This window comes from Doryrhamphus excisus, linkage group LG4 (assembly GCF_037039965.1).
Source record: "Doryrhamphus excisus strain RoL-2023G ecotype Guam linkage group LG4, RoL_Dexc_Guam_v1.1, whole genome shotgun sequence".
In the NCBI taxonomy this organism is placed as follows: Eukaryota; Metazoa; Chordata; class Actinopteri; order Syngnathiformes; family Syngnathidae; genus Doryrhamphus; species Doryrhamphus excisus.
Genome location: NC_136360.1, coordinates 1,192,325 through 1,212,703, shown reverse-complemented (window position 1 = coordinate 1,212,703; position 20,379 = coordinate 1,192,325). Strand labels below are relative to the sequence as shown.

At 42.4% G+C, this 20,379-nt stretch overlaps 1 protein-coding gene across 3 annotated transcripts in view; it reads right to left on the bottom strand.

The window, feature by feature from the left end:
- dennd1b (DENN/MADD domain containing 1B) overlaps nt 1-18,129 on the bottom strand; it is a 182,011-nt gene extending 163,882 nt beyond the window's left edge. For 2 of the 3 annotated variants that reach the window (XM_058072328.2, XM_058072329.2), the window contains exons 1-2: nt 17,803-18,129; nt 17,344-17,408 (exon numbers count right to left, since the gene is read on the bottom strand). In XM_058072328.2, coding sequence (XP_057928311.2) covers nt 17,344-17,408; nt 17,803-17,819 — 82 coding nt within the window. In that variant the 5' untranslated portion in view covers nt 17,820-18,129. The remainder of the gene's footprint in view (nt 1-17,343; nt 17,409-17,802) is intronic. The other variant, XM_058072330.2, reaches the window with a different exon arrangement.
- Between the last annotated feature and the right edge of the window lie 2,250 nt (nt 18,130-20,379).

The following is a 20,379-nucleotide window of genomic DNA, read 5'->3' as shown; positions in this document are numbered from 1 at the left end:
CACATAACATACATTTATGTGAGTTTATCTCCAATACTAGCAAGAGTACTCCAACTCGTCTTTTCGTATCTGAACTACATTGATATCCCCAAATCCCCCCCCCCCAAAAAAAATGTATGTTTTGCAGCTTCAGGCTATTGTTCTTTCGTGGGTGAGGGGGTGAAATGGCTCTTTTCATAGTAAAGGTTGCCGACCCCTGTATTAAACACTTGATTTTCTTTGACCTATCAGTGTGCTACTTTTCCCTTCCTGGTATTTTCTTTTGACATTTTTGTTACGTTGGCGGCGCGGCGGTCGAGTGGACCGCACAGCTAGGAGACCGGGGTTCAATTCCACCCTCGGCCATCTCTGTGTGGAGTTTGCATGTTCTCCCCGTGCATGCGTGGGGTTTTCTCCGGGTACTCGGGTTTCCTCCCACATTCCAAAAACATGCTAGGTTAATTGTCGACTCCAAATTGTCCATAGGTATGAATGTGAGTGTGAATGGTTGTTTGTCTATATGTGCCCTGTGATTGGCTGGCCACCAGTCCAGGGTGTACCCCGCCTCTCGTCCAAAGACAGCTGGGATAGGCTCCAGCACCCCCAGCAAACCCTCGTGAGGAAAAGCGGTAGAAAATGAATGAATGAATGAATTTTTGTTACATTACGGGTTGGAAGCAGGAAGTCCATAGAAACACTGCAGAAAGAGGTTCCAGAATCTGGAAGCTCTAGAAAGCTTTCCGTGCAGGTTATTGTATACAGCTGCTCTATAGGAGTCCCCAGCTCAATACAAAGCACCACAAACGAGCATAAGGTCTTCTTAGGTGGTGCTGAGACTAATTAGTGTGTTTGTTGACTGGATACACCGACTGATTGAAAGCCCCCAATTCTGCCCGTGTAAGTCAATTTATGGTTTATAAATAACGTGCCACTTTGTTGGGCCGTCCTTGAACACACCATACATGACGCAGACGTATGTGTATGAATTTCTATTTTCTATTATTCTTCTTTATCACCCTCTGCCATACTGGTTTCGCTAGCCGCCTCGCTTGTTTACGCTGAACTTGCCAATGCCGGGAAAAGGCTTCGTACACTGTGAATTTATGTAGTGATGCACTGCACCGTAAGGGATGTGTGGCAACAAAATCTGTGCCATGAACACACTGTACCTCTGTTCCATGTGGTGCAGTTTCACAGACATAAAAAAAGCACCCTTCCTAAGTCTGGAACTTATTGTTACAAAGAACTCATTTCTGGCCTGATCTTACACGCACCTGAAGTTTTAAACGATTTTAAACAATAAAAACGGAACATCCTGCAATTTCTGCTAATTAATCCTGCAATTAATTAACATTACTAAGAATAGTTTGTACTATTTCAAATATTTAAACAGTAAACTAACTGAGCCTATCCAATGACTGACATGTTTGTAAAGCATCCGACAATCATACAGATTGTCTGTAAACAAATTGCGGTACTCCTAGTGATAAATGGTCTAAGACACTCACAAAAGCATCCAGATTGACCTATATTTTCTGTCCTGAAAAATAGGCCAAAGCCCAAATTAAGGGCCAGTAGGGCTACAACACGCATGTAAAAACGCCGTCATCTTCCCAGTAATTGAGGGGTGTTAGGCAACATTGGAGTAGCCATGAATGGAGAGACATAGCCTGGAGGCATGGCTGTTGACATGTAAATAGTGAGGACAGAAGCTGAGATGACAGCACAGACAGCAGGCTTGTACCACTAGGTCTGCTTGACTCGGGTTTGGCCTTGGTGCCTAAATTAAGAGTCTGGATGTCAGAAGACCGGTACTCATATCATGTCAATAAGTAGGTTGATTTTCTTAATTACCGATGGACGATACATATCTGTCTTTTACATCATGCAGCGTACAGATCATTTTACATCAGCTTATTTACTATAGATCAGAGAGAGTCACAATGTAAAATGAAGTATTGTCTTATACAATCTCTACAGCAGGGGTCACCAACCTTTTTGAGGTCGAGGGCTACTTTGTGAGCATGGATTGTACGAAGGGCTACATGACCTGTTTGCGGTGAATTTGCAAAATGACGAAACTGCACGGATCACTTTTTAGTAATCAGAACAAAAGGATTTTTTTCATTTTTTCACGTGCCTAGTGAAAAAACAAACGGGCCTTTTCCGTCCTTAATGCGCTGCCGGGTGGGTAGCTCGCATTGAAGCTACCCACAGGGTACTTGCTGATACAGGGTACAGGGCCAATTAACACTGTAGTATGTGATAATGTAATAATTGCATTATTGTGACAATGCAATTTATCAAATACTACAGTATTAATTGTCCGTGTACCCTAGAAAGCGCCCATGAATGATACGGGAAAAGGCCGAAATGATACTGTGTCAAAGCCCAGTGCAGTGATACTGATAAAATATAGAGTTTAACCATGTCCAGTATCAGCCCCCCTGTAGCTGTCCACTCAGAGTGCGCTGCTCTGGTATCGTGCCCGTGAAACAACCAATCAGAGAACAGCGCACGAGCGTTTGTTTTGCTGCCGTCTGTGCTCTGTCAACATGTCAGCGGTTGACACTCCCGGCGAAAGACAAATAGGGAAAATAGCAAACAGAATATTAGAAATGGAACGTTTTATCACCATTACTGAGGAGGACACTCTTGAAATGATCGAAAAAACTAAAAATGCAAATACAAGTCGGAAAACCAAAGGCGACTGCAACTGCAAGAACGAAGACTGGTAGAAAGTATTCCCCCTGCCTGAGTTCGACAAATACGTGTCTATGTTTATTGTAACGTCGTTGCCGACGCTATGGAAAGGACACGACTGTGATCGCTAACCTTCGGTCTCGGGCTGATACTGACACTTGGGGGCATGATACCCTGCCTGATACCACACAAACCATGTGATAACCTCTAAGAACCACATAACCAGTATCATGAGCCTACATCACAAGATGTGGGTCAAATAATGCAGTCACGGGACTCGTCTAATCTGACATCTGTTGAACATGACACTCACAAAAGTCAACAGATTTTTCAGTAAATCTTTTTTTGTGAAACACAATTTGCACGACATGGTAAGATTAGCATCACCAACCAGAGCACAATTAAAGCAGGAGCTGAAGTAATCCACTTCATTTGTGGGTGAAACTAGGACAGATTGGTATTACATGCATAAGAACCAGCCAATCATTGTTCTAAAAGAGCAACTGATTGGTTGTGTGTGTGTGTGTGTGTTTGTGGGCGTGCATGTATGTTTGTATTACCAATGCATATGCCATCTGCTGTGCTTACACACGTATTCCCGGTCCTCGACAGTTATCTCTTGACATACATGTGAAAAAGACTTTATACCTTCAGCTGGGCCCTCATTTAGCTTTCGCTTCATTGATTTCATGTTTTAACATTAATAATCCAACAGCTACCCAGAGAATCTGAAGAACGCTCACAAGGGAATACATTTACTAAGGTCCATTAGCATGAACGCACACAAACAACAGGCTGTAACAACATCAACGCTTGGGAAGCTGAGTGAGAGTGAAGGTGATGCAATGGAATACTTCTGAATTCTTTTTAAAAAATCAGCATATTTTAAATTATTGATCAAGCCCTACATTTCCCCACTTTTCCAGATGAAGACGAGAGATCTATAAATATCCTGCAGCTGCGCTCCATGCCTAGAAGTCTTCCCGTTTTTTTTTTTTTTCAAGTCTAGCTGCTATTATAAATAAGAATTTCAAAAAAAAATAGAAAAATAAACACAGTTGGAAAGGAATAAAAACAATTACAGTTGACATAATTTATTGATGATCCATTCCCAAATCTCTCACCTCTTGCTACATCAACTGCAGCGATCATCTCTTCTTCATCCAACACCCAACCTCTGTGTTATTCCAGCCCACTGCTTCATGCTTCGGCCAATACACACTCTGCATTCTGATGAAACAACAAAGCTGTCCTGAGGGTGTTGGATGGTTTTTAAGCGTGTGCGCCAAAACCCACGTCACAAGGTCATACTGCACTAAAATGGAAGTCTCCTCCTCCTCCACTGTTGCCGTTGGACTAGTGTGGCCATGTGATGGATCAGACTAAAAACAGAGGCCTTGTTTGTGTCTGTATATATGCGTTTTTTTACTAAAACTAATTAAATAAACAGGTAATGACGAGGGGGGGAGGGCTGCACGGTGTTCGAGTGGTTAGCGCACAGAGCTCACAGCTGGGAGACAGCTAGGTTCAATTCCACCCTCGGCCATCTCTGTGTGGAGTTTGCATGTTCTACCCGTGCATGTGTGGGTTTTCTCCGGGTACTCCGGTTTCCTCCCACATTCCAAAAACATGCTAGGTTAATTAGCGACTCCAAATTGTCCATAGGTATGAATGTGAGTGTGAATGGTTCTTTGTCTATATGTGCCCTGTGATTGGCTTATCGACCAGTCCAGGGTGTACCCCGCCTCTCACCCAAAGACAGCTGGGATAGGCTCCAGCAACCCCCACGAACCCTTGTGAGGAATGAATGAATTTTTGTTACGTTACGGGTCGGAAGCAGGAAGTCCATGGAAAACACTGCAGGAAGAGGTTCCAGAATCTGGAAGCTCTAGAAAGCTTTCCGTGCAGGTTATTGTATAAAGCTGCTCTATAGGAGTCCACAGCTCAATACAAAGCACCAAAAACGAGCATAATGTTGAAGATTTTCCAAGGTCATTTATATTGTGTGCTAAATGAGAGCTGGTCTTCTTCGGTGGTGCTGAGACTAATTAGTGTGTTTGTTGACTGGATACACCGACTGATTGAAAGCACCCTCTGCGACCCTCGTGAGGATAAGCGGTAGAAAATGAATGAATGAATGAAGGTAATGATGGGGACCAACGAGCCTACAAATAAGAGGGACAGTGCTGATAACTGAAACAAACAACGACATCCATTCAGTAAGAACGGTTGGAACTGGACCCAGAGAGCAGCAGGCTCCGACACAGTACTGAATGGATGAGTGACTGTGAGCAGGGAGATACAAATGACTCTCGACAAGAACAAAAGAGCGATGCTGGAGACCATGAGGATAAGCTGTAACACGCTAGCGTGCCAAAGTCAAGCTGTATTTTGTGACGTACTGGAAATACACAAGGACTGACATTGAGGACTTTGACTCCGTGTAAACGTTCAGTATTATCCAACCCAGTGATTTTCAACCACTGTGCCGCGGCACACTAGTGTACCTTGAGAAACCGTCAGGTGTGCCGTGAGGAATTATCCAATATCACTTTTTATAGTTAACATTGATTAATCATCATTTGCAAATATTATGGACCCAAATATTCCAATTGCATTTGGTTTATTTTCTCAAACGGAAAGAATTGAACAGGGATTGAATATTCCTTTGAATGTGATCTTTTCCTGTTTAATTTGATCCCGGGTGCGTTCTTTCAGCGCATTGCTCAGATATGACGTAACACGCAGATCCAGACGTTCTTCACTTTTAAAAATGGAGGCCAGCAATCGGCATTGGACTGCTAAGCAAAGTTTGTTTTTGATTCAAACTAAATTTCAAGACTGGACACATGAAAAACTGACAATACGGATTATTATTCCAAGTGAAAGAAAAACTCGGGGAAGCCGGTATCACGTGACGTTTTACTGGGCATGCCCCATTGACTATTCTGGTTGATTTTCACGGTGCATGTAGACAAGAGATTGGAATATTCCTTTCCATGGATACCATTGTTTCCGGAAAGGTCATTAGGAAAGAGAAAAAGTGGTGATGTAAAAACATGGCTACTGTGGAGTGTCTGTGGTGTAAAGACTGGCATAGCAATGTAATATTGGTCCGTGTGGCAACACCTACCTTGTTCCTCCCATAGACATTTTGATGACATTTTGTAACATTTTTGGTTAGTGGTTATTTTCCAATGTAAAAAACGTGCCATGGCTCAAAAAAGGTTGAAAAACACTGACACGTTCCTTTAGGGACAGGTTAGGAGATGTACTCGCAATATTTTTGCAATATATCTCATATTTTCGTCGCAAAATGCAACCATTTTGTCACGATGTGAAGCCTTGCGAAAGTAACCAAGTTGTGGAAACTAAGTCGTGGTGGAAACAAAGACGCCTCTATAAATGAGCTAATTTAGTCAAGTCATCTGGATGAGTCAAACAGGAAAGGCATAAGGGTTGTTAGATAAACAACGTGTGAGACCCAGCGGTCTCTTCGAGAAAGCAAGCGAAGGAGTGTGGCCTCTCTAATGACCAATCAACACCCTCCTTGCTGCCACGGCATCTGTTAATACTGCAAGCGACCTCCTATCAGAGTGCGATCCCGCCTTTAACTCAGCAGGTCAACAAGATCCAATCAAACAACGGAACCAGCGAGCTTTGGGTCAGGGACCAATTCTGACATTTTGCAGAATGTCAGCGTTCAACCTTTTCTAAAAGTTCTACTACATAAGAGTTTTGCTCTATGAATAGGAAAGGTGAAAAAAGAAGAAGTGATAGGGGTGGGAGGGAGGTGCAACAATCACGTTGGTGCTGTCGGGTGCTACAGCACGGAACGAAGCGGATAGATATCGAACAGTTTACACTCTGTGACCTCTTGGGATACAGAACAAAAGAACAGTTAATAAAAGGATGTTTCAATTCTACATTCATGTGATATGTATCTGAAAGACGACAGGCTAATTTAACTAGGAATGCACGACAGTATTGGTATTGGCTTGGGAAAAAAAAAATTCCTACTTCTCAAGAACGATACCGATTTGTCCTTATCAAACAAATATTCGGGCGTGAGGCGGAGTTCAGCGTAAACAAGCGAGGTGGCTAGCGGAACCAGTATGGCAGAGGGTGATAAAAGATAAATAATAGAAAATAGGCATGTGCCTGTGAAATTCATACACATAAGTCTGCGTCATGTATGGTGTGTTCAAGGACGGCCAAACAAAGTGGCACATTATTTATGAAACCATAAATTGAATTGGGGGCTTTCAATCAGTTGTTGTATCAGGTTTTGTAAACAGGTTTTGGGTGGCACGGCGGTCGAGTGGTTAGCACGCAGGCCTCACAGCTAGGAGACCAGGGTTCAATTCCACCCTCGGCCATCCCTGTGTGGAGTTTGCATGTTCTCGCATGTGTTTCCTCCCACATTCCAAAAAACATGCTAGGTTAATTGGCGACTCCAAATTGTCCATAGGTATGAATGTGAGTGTGAATGGTTGTTTGTCTAGATGTGCCCTGTGATTGGCTGGCGACCAGTCCAGGGTGTATCCCGCCTCACGCCTGAAGACAGCTGGGATAGGCTCCAGCATGAATGAATGAATGAATAAACAGGTTTTCTGTCTCACTACAAAAACATTTAGTTTATTATGACGGAATCCTACATTGAGGGTCCTGGTCGGGTCTGGAACCAATTACCCGTGTGGGACGACTGTACGCTACATACACATATATTGTGTGTGTACATTTCCAATGAATTTGATGAATGAGTAAACCACAACACAATGGGTAGTAACTTGCCATGTTAGGTGACGGTGCTCCCTGAACTGTCCTCTGTGAGTTTTTAGAAAGAATAAATTGTCTCCCTAATTGCAGCATGAATGTAGTTGTAAAACTGATATCCTGATCTCTTAAGTTTATCGCTTTGTTACTCAAAACAATCTGGCTCGGGGGAGTGGGCGAGGACAGGTAGCATCTGTCCCCACCTACTGCCTTGGCAGCTTTTGCATCATCTGCTAGCTTTGGCAGCATCTTGGAAGCACATCAATATGGCTTCATGTAGCCAGAACCGCTAGTAGCTAGCATGCCAGTCACGCTCTCAGGCAACGCTCGCACACAGCCTGAGCATGCACGGAGCACTGAGCCAAGAGAGCTAAGCACAACTGAGCTCGCCTTGAACAGGGAGGCCAAGTCTCCGTGGACCTGCATAGGGGGCGAAAGGGCTGGTGTCTTGTCATCTATTCACACATGCGTGGTTAGAAGTGCGGAGCAAAGTCCTCGCATGTACACCGCTGCCATTGCTTTGAGCTTTATTTTCATGTGTATCCCCCTAGAACCTCTTAAAGCTGACGGATACACAATATCCTAGCAAGACAATTGTTTAGTCTGGAGAATTCTTTTTTTTGATAAGTTCACCAGAAATCTATTGCAATTTGTATTCCCGCAAAGACAACAAAAAACTGCACTGCTGGGACAGATGGGGAAAGGATCAAAACGCACCCATAGGAGTTACCAGCAACAAAATATCCTAAATGGCACACATACAGCCCCCCCCCGTATGAACAAATGAATTGCTATTTCCACAGTAAAAATGAAAATAGGTTGCGTTGTAAAGGTTATGCATCATTAGGTACAAAGCCTATAGCATTCAGGGTGGTTCAATAGCCTTGTTGGCATAACATCACAGACCCTCGCCGAGTCTCACGAGACCCTCCTACACAGTCGGTCTGTCCAATGTAAACATCACACAACGCATCATTTCACTTTAGGCGGCCATTTACACGACGCAGTTTCATGTGAAAGGAATTTTTTGTAAACATTTTAGGCCGTGTAGCTTGAAAATATATTTACATATATGTATTTATGTATGGTCATTTTTAGGAAATGCCATGTAAAAAAATGAAACCAGTCATCTGTGAAAACGCACATTAACACAATGAATTTATGACCATAACGGCACAGTTGTCACATATGTGCTTATCAAATGCTTCTCCAGCAAAGTCTAGATTAATTAACTGTAATTAACCTTTACTATGGTGCATCGTTTATTATTGTTGCTGCCACGTTCGTGCAGTTTATCTATTTAAAAAGGCGTATGTGCCCGGTTAATAGATGGATATGTCTTGTTAGAATACAGTATATGTACAGTAAATAAACACTTTTTCCCCATTTTTGCTTTTTTTTAGTTTAATTTTATTTCCATAAATGTGCCACAGGCCAATAAAATATGAGCTATGTACCCCATTGGACACTGCTGCTTTTCTAGCTGCTTGTTAGCTTCCTTCATATGCTACATAAGTCATTTTTATTGCACATGTTGATCAGAAATCGGAGTTGAAGGAATTTGAATGCGTACGCCATCTGAATGACTGAAGGGTTAAAATACATGCACAGTACAATAAATGTGTACATGTTGGCAGGTCTGCACTTAGCCCTGAAGAGCGAGTACAGCCTATAAATCTACAACCACATTTAGTAGATGAAAACATGTATTAAGTATACAAGTATTACCTCTAGGGTACTTTACATTTCCTGGAAGACTAGGGATCAATCATTCCGCAAATCATTTTCCCACTGAAAAGAATCATGCACGACCTTGTTGTATTTCAACACGATACCATTATTATTGGAAACACCGCTCACCTGTTGATACAAAATAAACAGAGGGGTATGTAAAGTATATGCAGCCGTTGTGGGTTTGGTTATTGAGGAAGCAAGTTTGTTGACAAGCTGCAGCTTCCATGTTTTCACTTCAGCTTCACTGATTCTAAATGAGGAAAGGGACATTTTAACGTTGTATGCATGTTACACTGCAACTATGGCTGCAACCTGCCTGTTATTTCAATTCTGCATATTTCTGAACGTGTCAGAGGACTCTATTAGTCATGATTTTGACTGATTTGAAAGTGATACTGTATGCAGAATACAATTATACATCAATACGCATGCCAGATTTGTTTGTGTTAACATTCTAATAATTGAGCAGGGGTGTCTCGCAAGATAAAAACGTGACAAGATTTCTTGGTTAAAAAAAAAATTGCCAGGAAGCACGGAATCCAATGAAATACAGCTGAATAGGTGCAGATTCTGGAAGAACTACAACGCTTTCTGTACTGGCTATTGTGTGCAGCCGCTCTATAGGAGTCCACAACTCAATACAAAGGGCCGAAAAATGAGTATAGATTTGTTTGTGTTAACATTCTAATAATTGAGTAGGGGTGTCTCGCAAGATAAAAACGTGACAAGATTTCTTGTTTTAAAAACAAAAAGTCTTGCCATCTTTCATGGGAAGCACAGAATCCAATGAAATACAGCTGAATAGGTGCAGATTCTGGAAGAACTACAACGCTTTCTGTGCTGGCTATTGTGTGCAGCCACTCTATAGGAGTCCACAACTCAATACAAAGGGCCGAAAAATGAGTATAGATTTGTTTGTGTTAACATTCTAATAATTGAGTAGGGATGTCTCGCAAGATAAAAACGTGACAAGATTTCTTGTTTTAAAAACAAAAAGTCTTGCCATCTTTCATGGGAAGCACGGAATCCAATGAAATACAGCTGAATAGGTGCAGATTCTGGAAGAACTACAACGCTTTCTGTGCTGGCTATTGTGTGCAGCCGCTCTATAGGAGTCCACAACTCAATACAAAGGGCCGGAAAATGTATAGATTTGTTTGTGTTAACATTCTAATAATTGAGTAGGGGTGTCTCGCAAGATAAAAACGTGACAAGATTTCTTGTTTTAAAAAACAAAAAGTCTTGCCATCTTTCATGGGAAGCACGGAATCCAATGAAATACAGCTGAATAGGTGCAGATTCTGGAAGAACTACAACGCTTTCTGTGCTGGCTATTATGTGCAGTACTTTATTATTGTACAATTACAAACTTTGTGGGTACGCTATTGTGCCTTCGTCTGGCATCATAACAGAGGCGAATGTGTTAGTTACGCTAAATGTTTTAACGTAATCAAATAAATCAACTACATACCGGCATTAACGGCGGTTGACAGCACTAATATTATCATAACAGATGGTTATTTAAATTGAATAGTATTGTTTAGTGTCTATTTGTGGGACAGTAAACATCTGCATTGTTTCACACCAGTCATATTGTTTCATTGTACTTTTCCTAAAACTGTTAAAATCTGGTCTCAATCTCAAGCATCATCTCCTGACACCTTTACGGGTGCGCAATCTATTCCAAGATCACCAGAGGCCAGCGAGAAACAACTTTGAAAAACAAAATAACAGTCTTGTATAAAAGAACAATAATAGCGAGTGTCACTGGCAAGAAGAGTGCCGATTGTACTAGAAGGTGTGAAAGCCAGTCAATACAGGAAGTTGAGGGACGAGCAGGCTGACCATCTTTAAAGATTGAGTTTCACTGGGCAACTTGTACAGCGGGGTTGTGTCGTTTGATGTTAACTTGTTCATCAGACCGTTATCGTATGATGGTGTCACACATGGATCTAGTTTGGGGGGGGGGGGGTGCGGGACCAGGATGTGGTGAGAGTGGCAAAACAGTGTGTGCAATGTCAGCAAAAACCACGTAGGCGTTCCATTGACTAAGGCAAATACTCCTTCTTGGTCACTTTTAAGTATGTTATCATAACGTGGACTTGTATCCCTGGGAAGGATTACTGAAAAACTCAACTGGAGACCAAACTAAAGTACAATTTTACTTCTCTTTCGATGAACTTGAGGAAGACATGAGAACTACAGACTGGATCTCTCCCTGGTATCATGTTAAGTTGATTATAATGTACAATTGTTTATTATCAGGGCGGCATTACCCCACAAAATATACGTAATAAGAGTAAATAATCCATCTAAGATCTAAGTCTCACCTGTTAGCATTGGACAAGTTTTTCTGGACAGCGTACCTCCTGCGGTGGCTATTGTCTTATCAATGTAACACCTCGCGATCAGTGTACATTACTACACATTAGGTCTTTAAATACGTCTTTTCGTTCAATTAGACATTTAATGCTTGAAAATGCTTAATTTAGGCGAAGCATACGTAAGATTTGCTTGAATATGCATTTAATTAAATTTAGTAATAATTTAATTGGCGGCACGGCGGACGAGTGGTTAACGCGCAGACCTCACAGGCTAGGACACCAGGGTTCAATTCCACCCTCGGCCATCTCTGTGTGGAGTTTGCATGTTCTCCCCGTGCATGCGTGGGTTTTCTCCGGGTACTCCGGTTTCCTCCCACATTCCAAAAAAACATGCTAGGTTAATTGGTGACTCCAAATTGTCCATAGGTATGAATGTGAGTGTGAATGGTTGTTTGTCTATATGTGCCCTGTGATTGGCTGGCCACCAGTCCAGGGTGTACCCCGCCTCTCGCCCGAAGACAGCTGGGATAGGCTCCAGCACCCCAGCGACCCTTGTGAGGATAAGCGGTAGAAAATGGATGAATGAATGAATGAGTTCTCCTCCTATTTTGTGTGGAAGTGGTAACCTCCCACATTCCAAAAACATGCTAGGTTAATTGGCGACTCCAAATTGTCCATAGGTATGAATGTGAGTGTGAATGGTTGTTTGTCTATATGTGCCCTGTGATTGGCTGGCCACCAGTCCAGGGTGTACCCCGCCTCTCGCCCGAAGACAGCTGGGATAGGCTCCAGCACCCTGGCGACCCTTGTGAGGATAAGCGGTAGAAAATGTATGAATGAATAAATGAGTTCTCCTCCTATTTTGTGTGGAAGTGGTAACCTCCCACATTCCAAAAACATGCTAGGTTAATTGACGACTCATAGGTATGAATGTGAGTGTGAATGGTTGTTTGTCTATATGTGCCCTGTGATTGGCTGGCCACCAGTCCAGGGTGTACCCCGCCTCTCGCCTGAAGACAGCTGGGATAGGCTCCAGCACCCCCCGCGACCCTTGTGAGGAAAAGCAGTAGAAAATGTATTATCACGTGAGGTGAGGTCATGGGAAGACATTATACTACATGTAAAAACGAAGTGGTTCTTTTCGGCGAAAGAAGCTGTGAGAAGAAGTTTCACATCATGGCCAAAGCCTGTCTGGATATGACTCACCGATTTAACCGTTTGTGCTTATGACAAAAATGCATACTACGAAAATGACCTAGATAGTTATCAGAACTGATTTGGCCATCATGGAATTTTAAAACCACTCAATAAATAACATGGAGGTCATAAAAAAACCCACCCTAACTGCAGGTACATTTTTATATGCAATCAGCTCAGCGCCTGTCAACGGTGGAATGAGTGAGCTGAATGCATATGTTTGGTCCGACCCTGCAGGGTGTGCAAACACTGCTGTGTAGCTGTTGCCCCAGGGAGCACGAGTCCGGATATGAGCCTGACCCTGAATCATACGTGGAGGAAGTTGGTTATTACAGCACAGGCTCATGGTTTATGAGTTTGCTTTAAAAATCCAATATGAGAACGACATCCAAGGACAACTTTCAGCCTGGTCTCAGCTTTTGCTAGGCAGTCGGACAACTGTCTAGATAACACCTCCTTAACGTCAAAACTAAGCACACAAAATAGGACAGCTGGTGTAATAGGCGGTGAAAATGATCTTTGACTTACGGGTGAAACGGGTACTTATTATAATACTACTATGATGAAATATGAGTACTCTTATTTCCAATATTCAGAAACGCTTGGATATTATGTTGGCAGCGTTGGTTTTCCAGCCTCGCCTAACCACCTTTTGTCACGGCACATGACTGCTGGAATGTTTCACCACTGCAAAAAGCACAACAGTTAATACAACTTGCTGACCCAAGCGTGATCTTTCCAAAACAATCTTTGGAGGGGTCAGGGTGCACCGAGAAAGGGCCCGGCTAGTTATCTTACAAGCAGACAGGGAAGACAGTCGCACACACACGGAGGATCCATAGCGCTGATATGTAACTCGGGCAATAAACATCTTTGTCGTTGCACAGTTTTTACAACTGACCCTCACTTGACCTCGCTTTCTCAACAAAGAAACCCAGGCGGCATGCAAATTGATTTTAGTTATGTTGTGTGGTTGCTTCGAATAAGTGCTAAGTCCTGGTAGCGCACACGACTGCCAACTGCCAACATGACAACAACAACCTAACTGCAGTGTTACAATTACAGTCATTTGGACTTAAATACAGCCTACTTAATTGCTGAGTCAGTCATTCTTCCTAAGGCTCCAAATCAGGGGTCTCAAACTCAATTTACCTGGGGGCCACTGGAGCTAGGGACTGGGCAAGGCTGGGCCGCATCAGGTTTTCCAAAAAAAAAAAAACGTATTTATTAAAAACAGAAAATTATACAAACTTTTTCAGTGCTTTGGTTCCGATTTTCTACAATAACAGCTCTGATAAAACAATCCACTGTTCTCAAATATCTTAATTTATTTTTCTGCACAAAATAAGATGAAAAAGAAATGAACAAATCAAGAATAAAGAAAATCAATCAATCAGTAATAAATAAATATAATAATACTAATAATACGGCAAATAATAAAAACTTAAGAAACCACATATAGTTGGTGGGTAGACAAATTATTTTTTTCAGATTAAAATGAACAAAGCATTATTAGAGCCCTGTAGACATGACAAAACACGACTATAGTCACATTTATACTTTTTTTTATTTACAACATATTGCGCAACTGCAGGGTCTTGAGACACATGCTAACTCGCAAACTCGAGAGCTAGCGACCTAAAGCGACCTTCAAGTTATTTCCTTTAAACTGAAATAGCCAAAAACTTACCACTTCCACACGGATAGGGAGGATAACTATTAACAGTTATTTAACCTGTAACATGAACATTAATCAAAAGTAATTTTTTTTCTGGGTACATGATACCATACAGCATCCATATAAAAATTGCGCGGGCCGCACTAACATTAAACTTTGATATCAAGGTCGGGGGCCTCAAACTAGTGTCCTGCGGGCCACATTTGGCGCACGGGCCGCGTGTTTGAGACCACTGGTTTAGAGGGCTTCATATTTGAAATAGGAGTGTCCCAATGACAAAATATGTGTTCATGTTTTACATGAGCATCGTGAACGATGGACAAAATTCTCAAAAAAGTGCATATTCCCAGTTCTAGCACTCCATTAGGTACTGTATGTACAGTGAAGAAAATAAGTATTTGAACACCCTGCTATTTTGCTATTTCTCCCACTTAGAAATCATGGAGGGGTCTGAAATTTTCATCGTAGGTGCATGTCCACTGTGAGAGAGATAAACTAAAAAGAAAAATCCAGAAATCACAATGCATGATTTTTTAACAATTTATTTGTGTGATACAGCTGCTAATAAGTATTTGAACACCTGAGAAAATGAATGTTAATATTTGGTACAGTAGCCTTTGTTTGCTATTACAGAGGTCAAACGTTTCCTGTAGTTTTTCACCAGGTTTGCACACACTGCAGGAGGGATCTTGGCCCACTCCTCCACACAGATCTTCTCTAGATCAGTCAGGTTTCTGGGCTGTCGCTGAGAAACACGGAGTTTGAGCTCCCTCCAAAGATTTTCGATTGGGTTCAGGTCTGGAGACTGGCTGGGCCATGCTAGAACCTTGATATGCTTCTTACGGAGCCACTCCTTGGTTTTCCTGGCTGTGTGCTTCGGGTCGTTGTCGTGTTGGAAGACCCAGCCACGACCCATCTTCAATGCTCTGACAGAGGGAAGGAGGTTGTTCCCCAAAATCTCACAATACACGGCCCCAGTCATCCTCTCTTTAATGCAGTGCACTCGTCCTGTCCCATGTGCAGAAAAACACCCCCAAAGCATGATGCTACCACCCCCATGCTTCACAGTAGGGATGGTGTTCTTCGGATTGTACTCTTCATTCTTCTTCCTCCAAACACGCTTATTGGAATTATGACCAAAAAGTTCTATTTTGGTCTCATCTGACCATAAAACTTTCTCCCATGACTCCTCTGTATCATCCAAATGGTCATATGCAAACTTAAGACGGGCCTTGACATGTGCTGGTTTAAGCAGGGGAACCTTTCGTGCCATGCATGATTTCACATCATGACGTCTTAGTGTATTACCTACAGTAACCTTGGAAACGGTGGTCCCAGCTCTTTTCAGGTCATTGACCAAGTCCTGTCGTGTAGTTCTGGGCTGATTCCTCACCTTTCTTAGAATCATTGAGACCCCACGAGGTGATATCTTGCATGGGGCTCCACTCCGATTGAGATTGACCGTCATGTTTAGCTTCTTCCATTTTCTAATGATAGCTCCAACAGTGGACCTTTTTTCACCAAGCTGCTTGGTAATTGCTCCGTAGCCCTTTCCAGCCTTGTGGAGGTGTACAATTTTGTCTCTGGTGTCTTTGGACAGCTCTTTGGTCTTCGCCATGTTACAAGTTAAAGTCTTACTGATTGTATGGGGTGGACAGGTGTCTTTATGCAGCTAACGACCTCAAACAGGTGCATCTGATTCAGGATGATACATGGAGTGCAGGTGGACTTCTAATGGGCAGACTAACAGGTCTTTCAGGGTCAGAATTCTAGATGATACACAGGTGTTCAAATACTTATTTGCAGCTGTATCACACAAATAAATTGTTAAAAAATCATGCATTGTGATTTCTGGATTTTTCTTTTTAGTTTATCTCTCTCACAGTGGACATGCACCTACGATGAAAATTTCAGACCCCTCCATGATTTCTAAGTGGGAGAAATAGCAAAATAGCAGGGTGTTCAAATACTTATTTTCTTCACTGTATATACAGAGGGGGAAATAAGTATTTCATCCCCTGTTAACCCCTTACAAAAATATGATATGGTAGGTTTAGTTTAACAGAGAGGGCGGTACGGCAGTCTAGTGGTTAGCGCGCAGACCTCACAGCTAGGAGACCAGGGTTCAATTCCACCGTCAGCCATCTCTGTGTGGAGTTTACATGTTCTCCCCGTGCATGCGTGGGTTTTATCCGGGTACTCCGGTTTCCTCCCACATTCCAAAAACATGCTAGGTTAATTAGCGACTCCAAATTGTCCATAGGTATGAATGTGAGTGTGAATGGTTGTTTGTCTATATGTGCCCTGTGATTGGCTGGCCACCAGTCCAGGGTGTACCCCGTCTCTCGCCCGAAGACAGCTGGGATAGGCTCCAGCACCCCCCCGCAACCCTCGTGAGAAAATGAATGAATGTTTGTTGACTAGGCTACACGGCGGGCGAGTGGTTAGCGCACAGGCCCCACAGCTAGAAAAGCCGTGTTCAATTCTACCCTCAGCCATCTCTGTGTGGAGTTTACATTCTCCCCGTGCATGCGTGGGTTTTCTCCGGGTACTCCGGTTTCCTCCCACATTCCAAAAACATGCTAGGTTAATTAGTGACTCCAAATTGTCCATAGTGAGTGTGAATGGTTGTTTGTCTATATGCGCCCTGTGATTGGCTGGCCACCAGTCCAGCGTGTACCCCGCCTCTCGCAGGAAGACAGCTGGGATAGGCTCCAGCACCCCTTGCGACCCTCGTGAGAAGAAGCGGTAGAAAATGAATGAATGAGTTTAACAGAGAGCGACAGAAAAAAAAACAATATTAAATGAAGTTCATAAATAAATTTGCTCTTGCAACTCCGAACACATCTTTACAATAATCCCCAAAACGGCAACAGTTTAAGTTAATAACACACAAAATCAGGTCAGAGACAACAAAAGAAGATTATCACTGACAACTATGACATCACTTACCCTCATTTTTAGATGCTGGAGATGTCACTTGCAAGACCAGATCAAAAGTTCTCTCTGGGTTGTCCCTAAAAAACAAAAATGGCGGTCTTGATTAATTCCAATCTTTATAATAAATATCACAGTTGAGTGATTAATCGTGCCTTATGGGTTAACTTGTAGCTGCAAAGTGGAGCAGTTCCCTTATCTTGGTAATAACGCAAGGCAATTCTGATATGATATTGCCACTATAAGTTATGTAAGACAACACAACTGAAAGGACATAGGGCACATGTTGTCATGTCTTATATAGGTTAGCAGAGCTGCTAACAAGCAGATAGAGCAGCTGAATGACCCAAAAAGCTGTCGAGCCAGCTGGCCTGTGTCTTAAATCCACTACCGGGGATGGCTCACAAGACCACCGGCTTGTCTTCTTCTTGCATGTAAACGTTATCATACATTTGAACATTAAATATCGCTTACTTGATTCTGCTGTCCATGTTTTAGCTACCGCATCGCGACAGCTCCGTGCTGTCTGTCCGTCCGTCGGCGGGGTTCTGCTACTCCGCTGTCCGACAATGTCGCCCCCTACTCCGCCTCCTCGTCGTGGTCCTGGTCCCTGGGCCCGGTTCCTCTGGATTATATGGCGCCGTCAAAAAGCCGCCACATGCTCCAGACGTAGAGCAACCGTGACTGGTCCGTTCTTGTTCCGTTAACGTGGGCCCAGTCTCAGGCGAGTAGCACGGTTGGTATTTCCCACAACAAACATCACTCCAGGAAGTGCTGTCAGACCATCAGTGACGTCATCACGCTAGCGCGGCACCTTGCTGCGCCAGCAAGCGTCGAGTCTGCCGCTGCACACAAACTCCATTAATAATATGGAATATTTTCAAAAACACAAAAGACGTTATTAATAAACTACATCTAATGTTTTATTTATGCTTTTAGTTAAAAAAAAAGTTTTGACATTTTCCTATTCATTAATGGGGAGTAGTTAGAAAATTGAGTAGTTATAGGGCAAACCATGAGTGCCCTGCTGTAAAGGGGAGGGGGAATTTAAGACAACTCCAGGGGCGTAGGTAAAATAATGTTGCTGCCTGGTCGTATTTTTTTAAAACGTTCACAAAAAGATTAAAGCAATTCCTTGTATTTGGTATTGACAGTTAAATACCCACACTGACCAAACGTAAGTTTACATATTGACTGACCAACCCCTATACATAAAATGGTTTAATCCGCTCGTACCTTCACTGTGCTTCAAGCTACAGCCTGTTGCTGTCAGTCGGCAGTTGTGGCAGAGGAGACTGAAACTATGCTACCAGTGCCCAGTGAATTAAAGCTTTGAAGTCAAAAAAAGGCAAGAGAAAAATTACGAATGAAAATGGTGTCGATATGTGACCTTTTTTTTTATTTCTAACCTTTTGTGTGTCATGGAAATGAACCAGTTAGCTTAATGTAATAAAGGAAATAAGCTAGCAGAGTATTAGCCTACATCTACATCATGTTAGCCTACGTCTAACTCCATTTTAACAAACATTTCATTCGTGCAGGTAAATGTTCAGCATGTATTATTAAATAAACTGCTCAATCAAAATGCTAACGCTACTAACTGAAGTAAACTCTTTTCTTGAGAAACTTGGGTCTGTCCAGTCTCTACTTCCGGATTGGATTCAGGATCCAACACATATGTGTATGTTAAAAGCCACATTTTTTAAAAGCCAATCGCCGTTTATTATCAACTCCCATAAAGTTGAGTTCGCAGCTGTGTGCCTGGAGGCGGATCGTGGGTGGAATACAAATTTCAAAGCAATACAGCTGGAATAGGTGCAGGTTCTGGAAGATCTATAAAGCTTTCCGTGCTGGTTACCATGTTTAGCTGCAGTATAGGGGTCCACAACTCAATACAAATGGCTGAAAAAAGGGGAAAATAGGTCTCTTTTATGAAAATGGATAGTATACGTAAAAGTATACACCAAGTCTGAATAAAGTTAGCTTTATGTTATTTTTGCCTTGCAATTGTAAGGATAAGTTGGAATCCTCTAGTCCGGCTTTCAACCAGCTCTCTTCATATCCGTCTAATTTCTATTCCAGTCGATAGCTTAGCTTTTAGGCATTTGTGTTTTTTTCTTTCATGGTCTCAAACTATGACGCACAGATGTAAACTATCTATTTGTCAAGAGACTCAGTTACTTATTTGTCAGGGGACCAACTCCCTAAAGTCAAACCTGCTGGCAGAATCAATTGCTATTCTGACGCATCGATTTCCATCTTGAGGGAGATTTACATCTCTGCTTGAATGTTGTCTCTCTTTTCAGAAACCAACCGATCTCAGAGGAGCATAAATTCTACTTAGGCTTTGCTTTACCTTTTTGTGTTTACAGCGAGTCACGTGTTCAAGTGGTATTTGTTTGATGGTAAATTGAAATTGAAATCTTGGATGTGCTGCTCCTTTCTCTCCGGAGAATGTGTCTGGATCACAGCCAGATTCCTACAGGCTGACTCCGAGATAATTAAGTGGCAGCAAAATGAAGCATACGGTTTCAGGCAACGGGATGTGTTTAGAATGATAGCAGCACTATTGCGTAAAAATCAGTTACACACACACACACACAAAGAATCTGGTGGGGTTTCACATTTCAAGGAAGTGTGAACAGTTCCCCAGGACCCATGGACAATTTTGAAGACACATTCAGATGATCAGGAAATAGAATAAGCAAGTCAAGTAACACCAGTGAGTGTCCATAGCCGTGCTTCCATTTTCATATTTGTACTTTATTGCACTGAATTTCAAAGTGGAGTTCAATGCTGCATGTTGCTAAAAAAAACAAAAACCTTGCAGCAAGTAGAACTTTTACCACCTGTAATAATAACCTATAACAAAAGATCATTACTTTTTGTCCATACAAATATATATTTTCACTTGCTCCCCTCTAGCCCTACCACTCCAAACCCTCCTTTCCAGAAGCTCCACTTCCGTCCGGAAGACATTTATTGAAACACACACAAGCACGGGTCTAATTCATGTCTTAAATGGCTTATTTTCTCTGATTATATCTACCA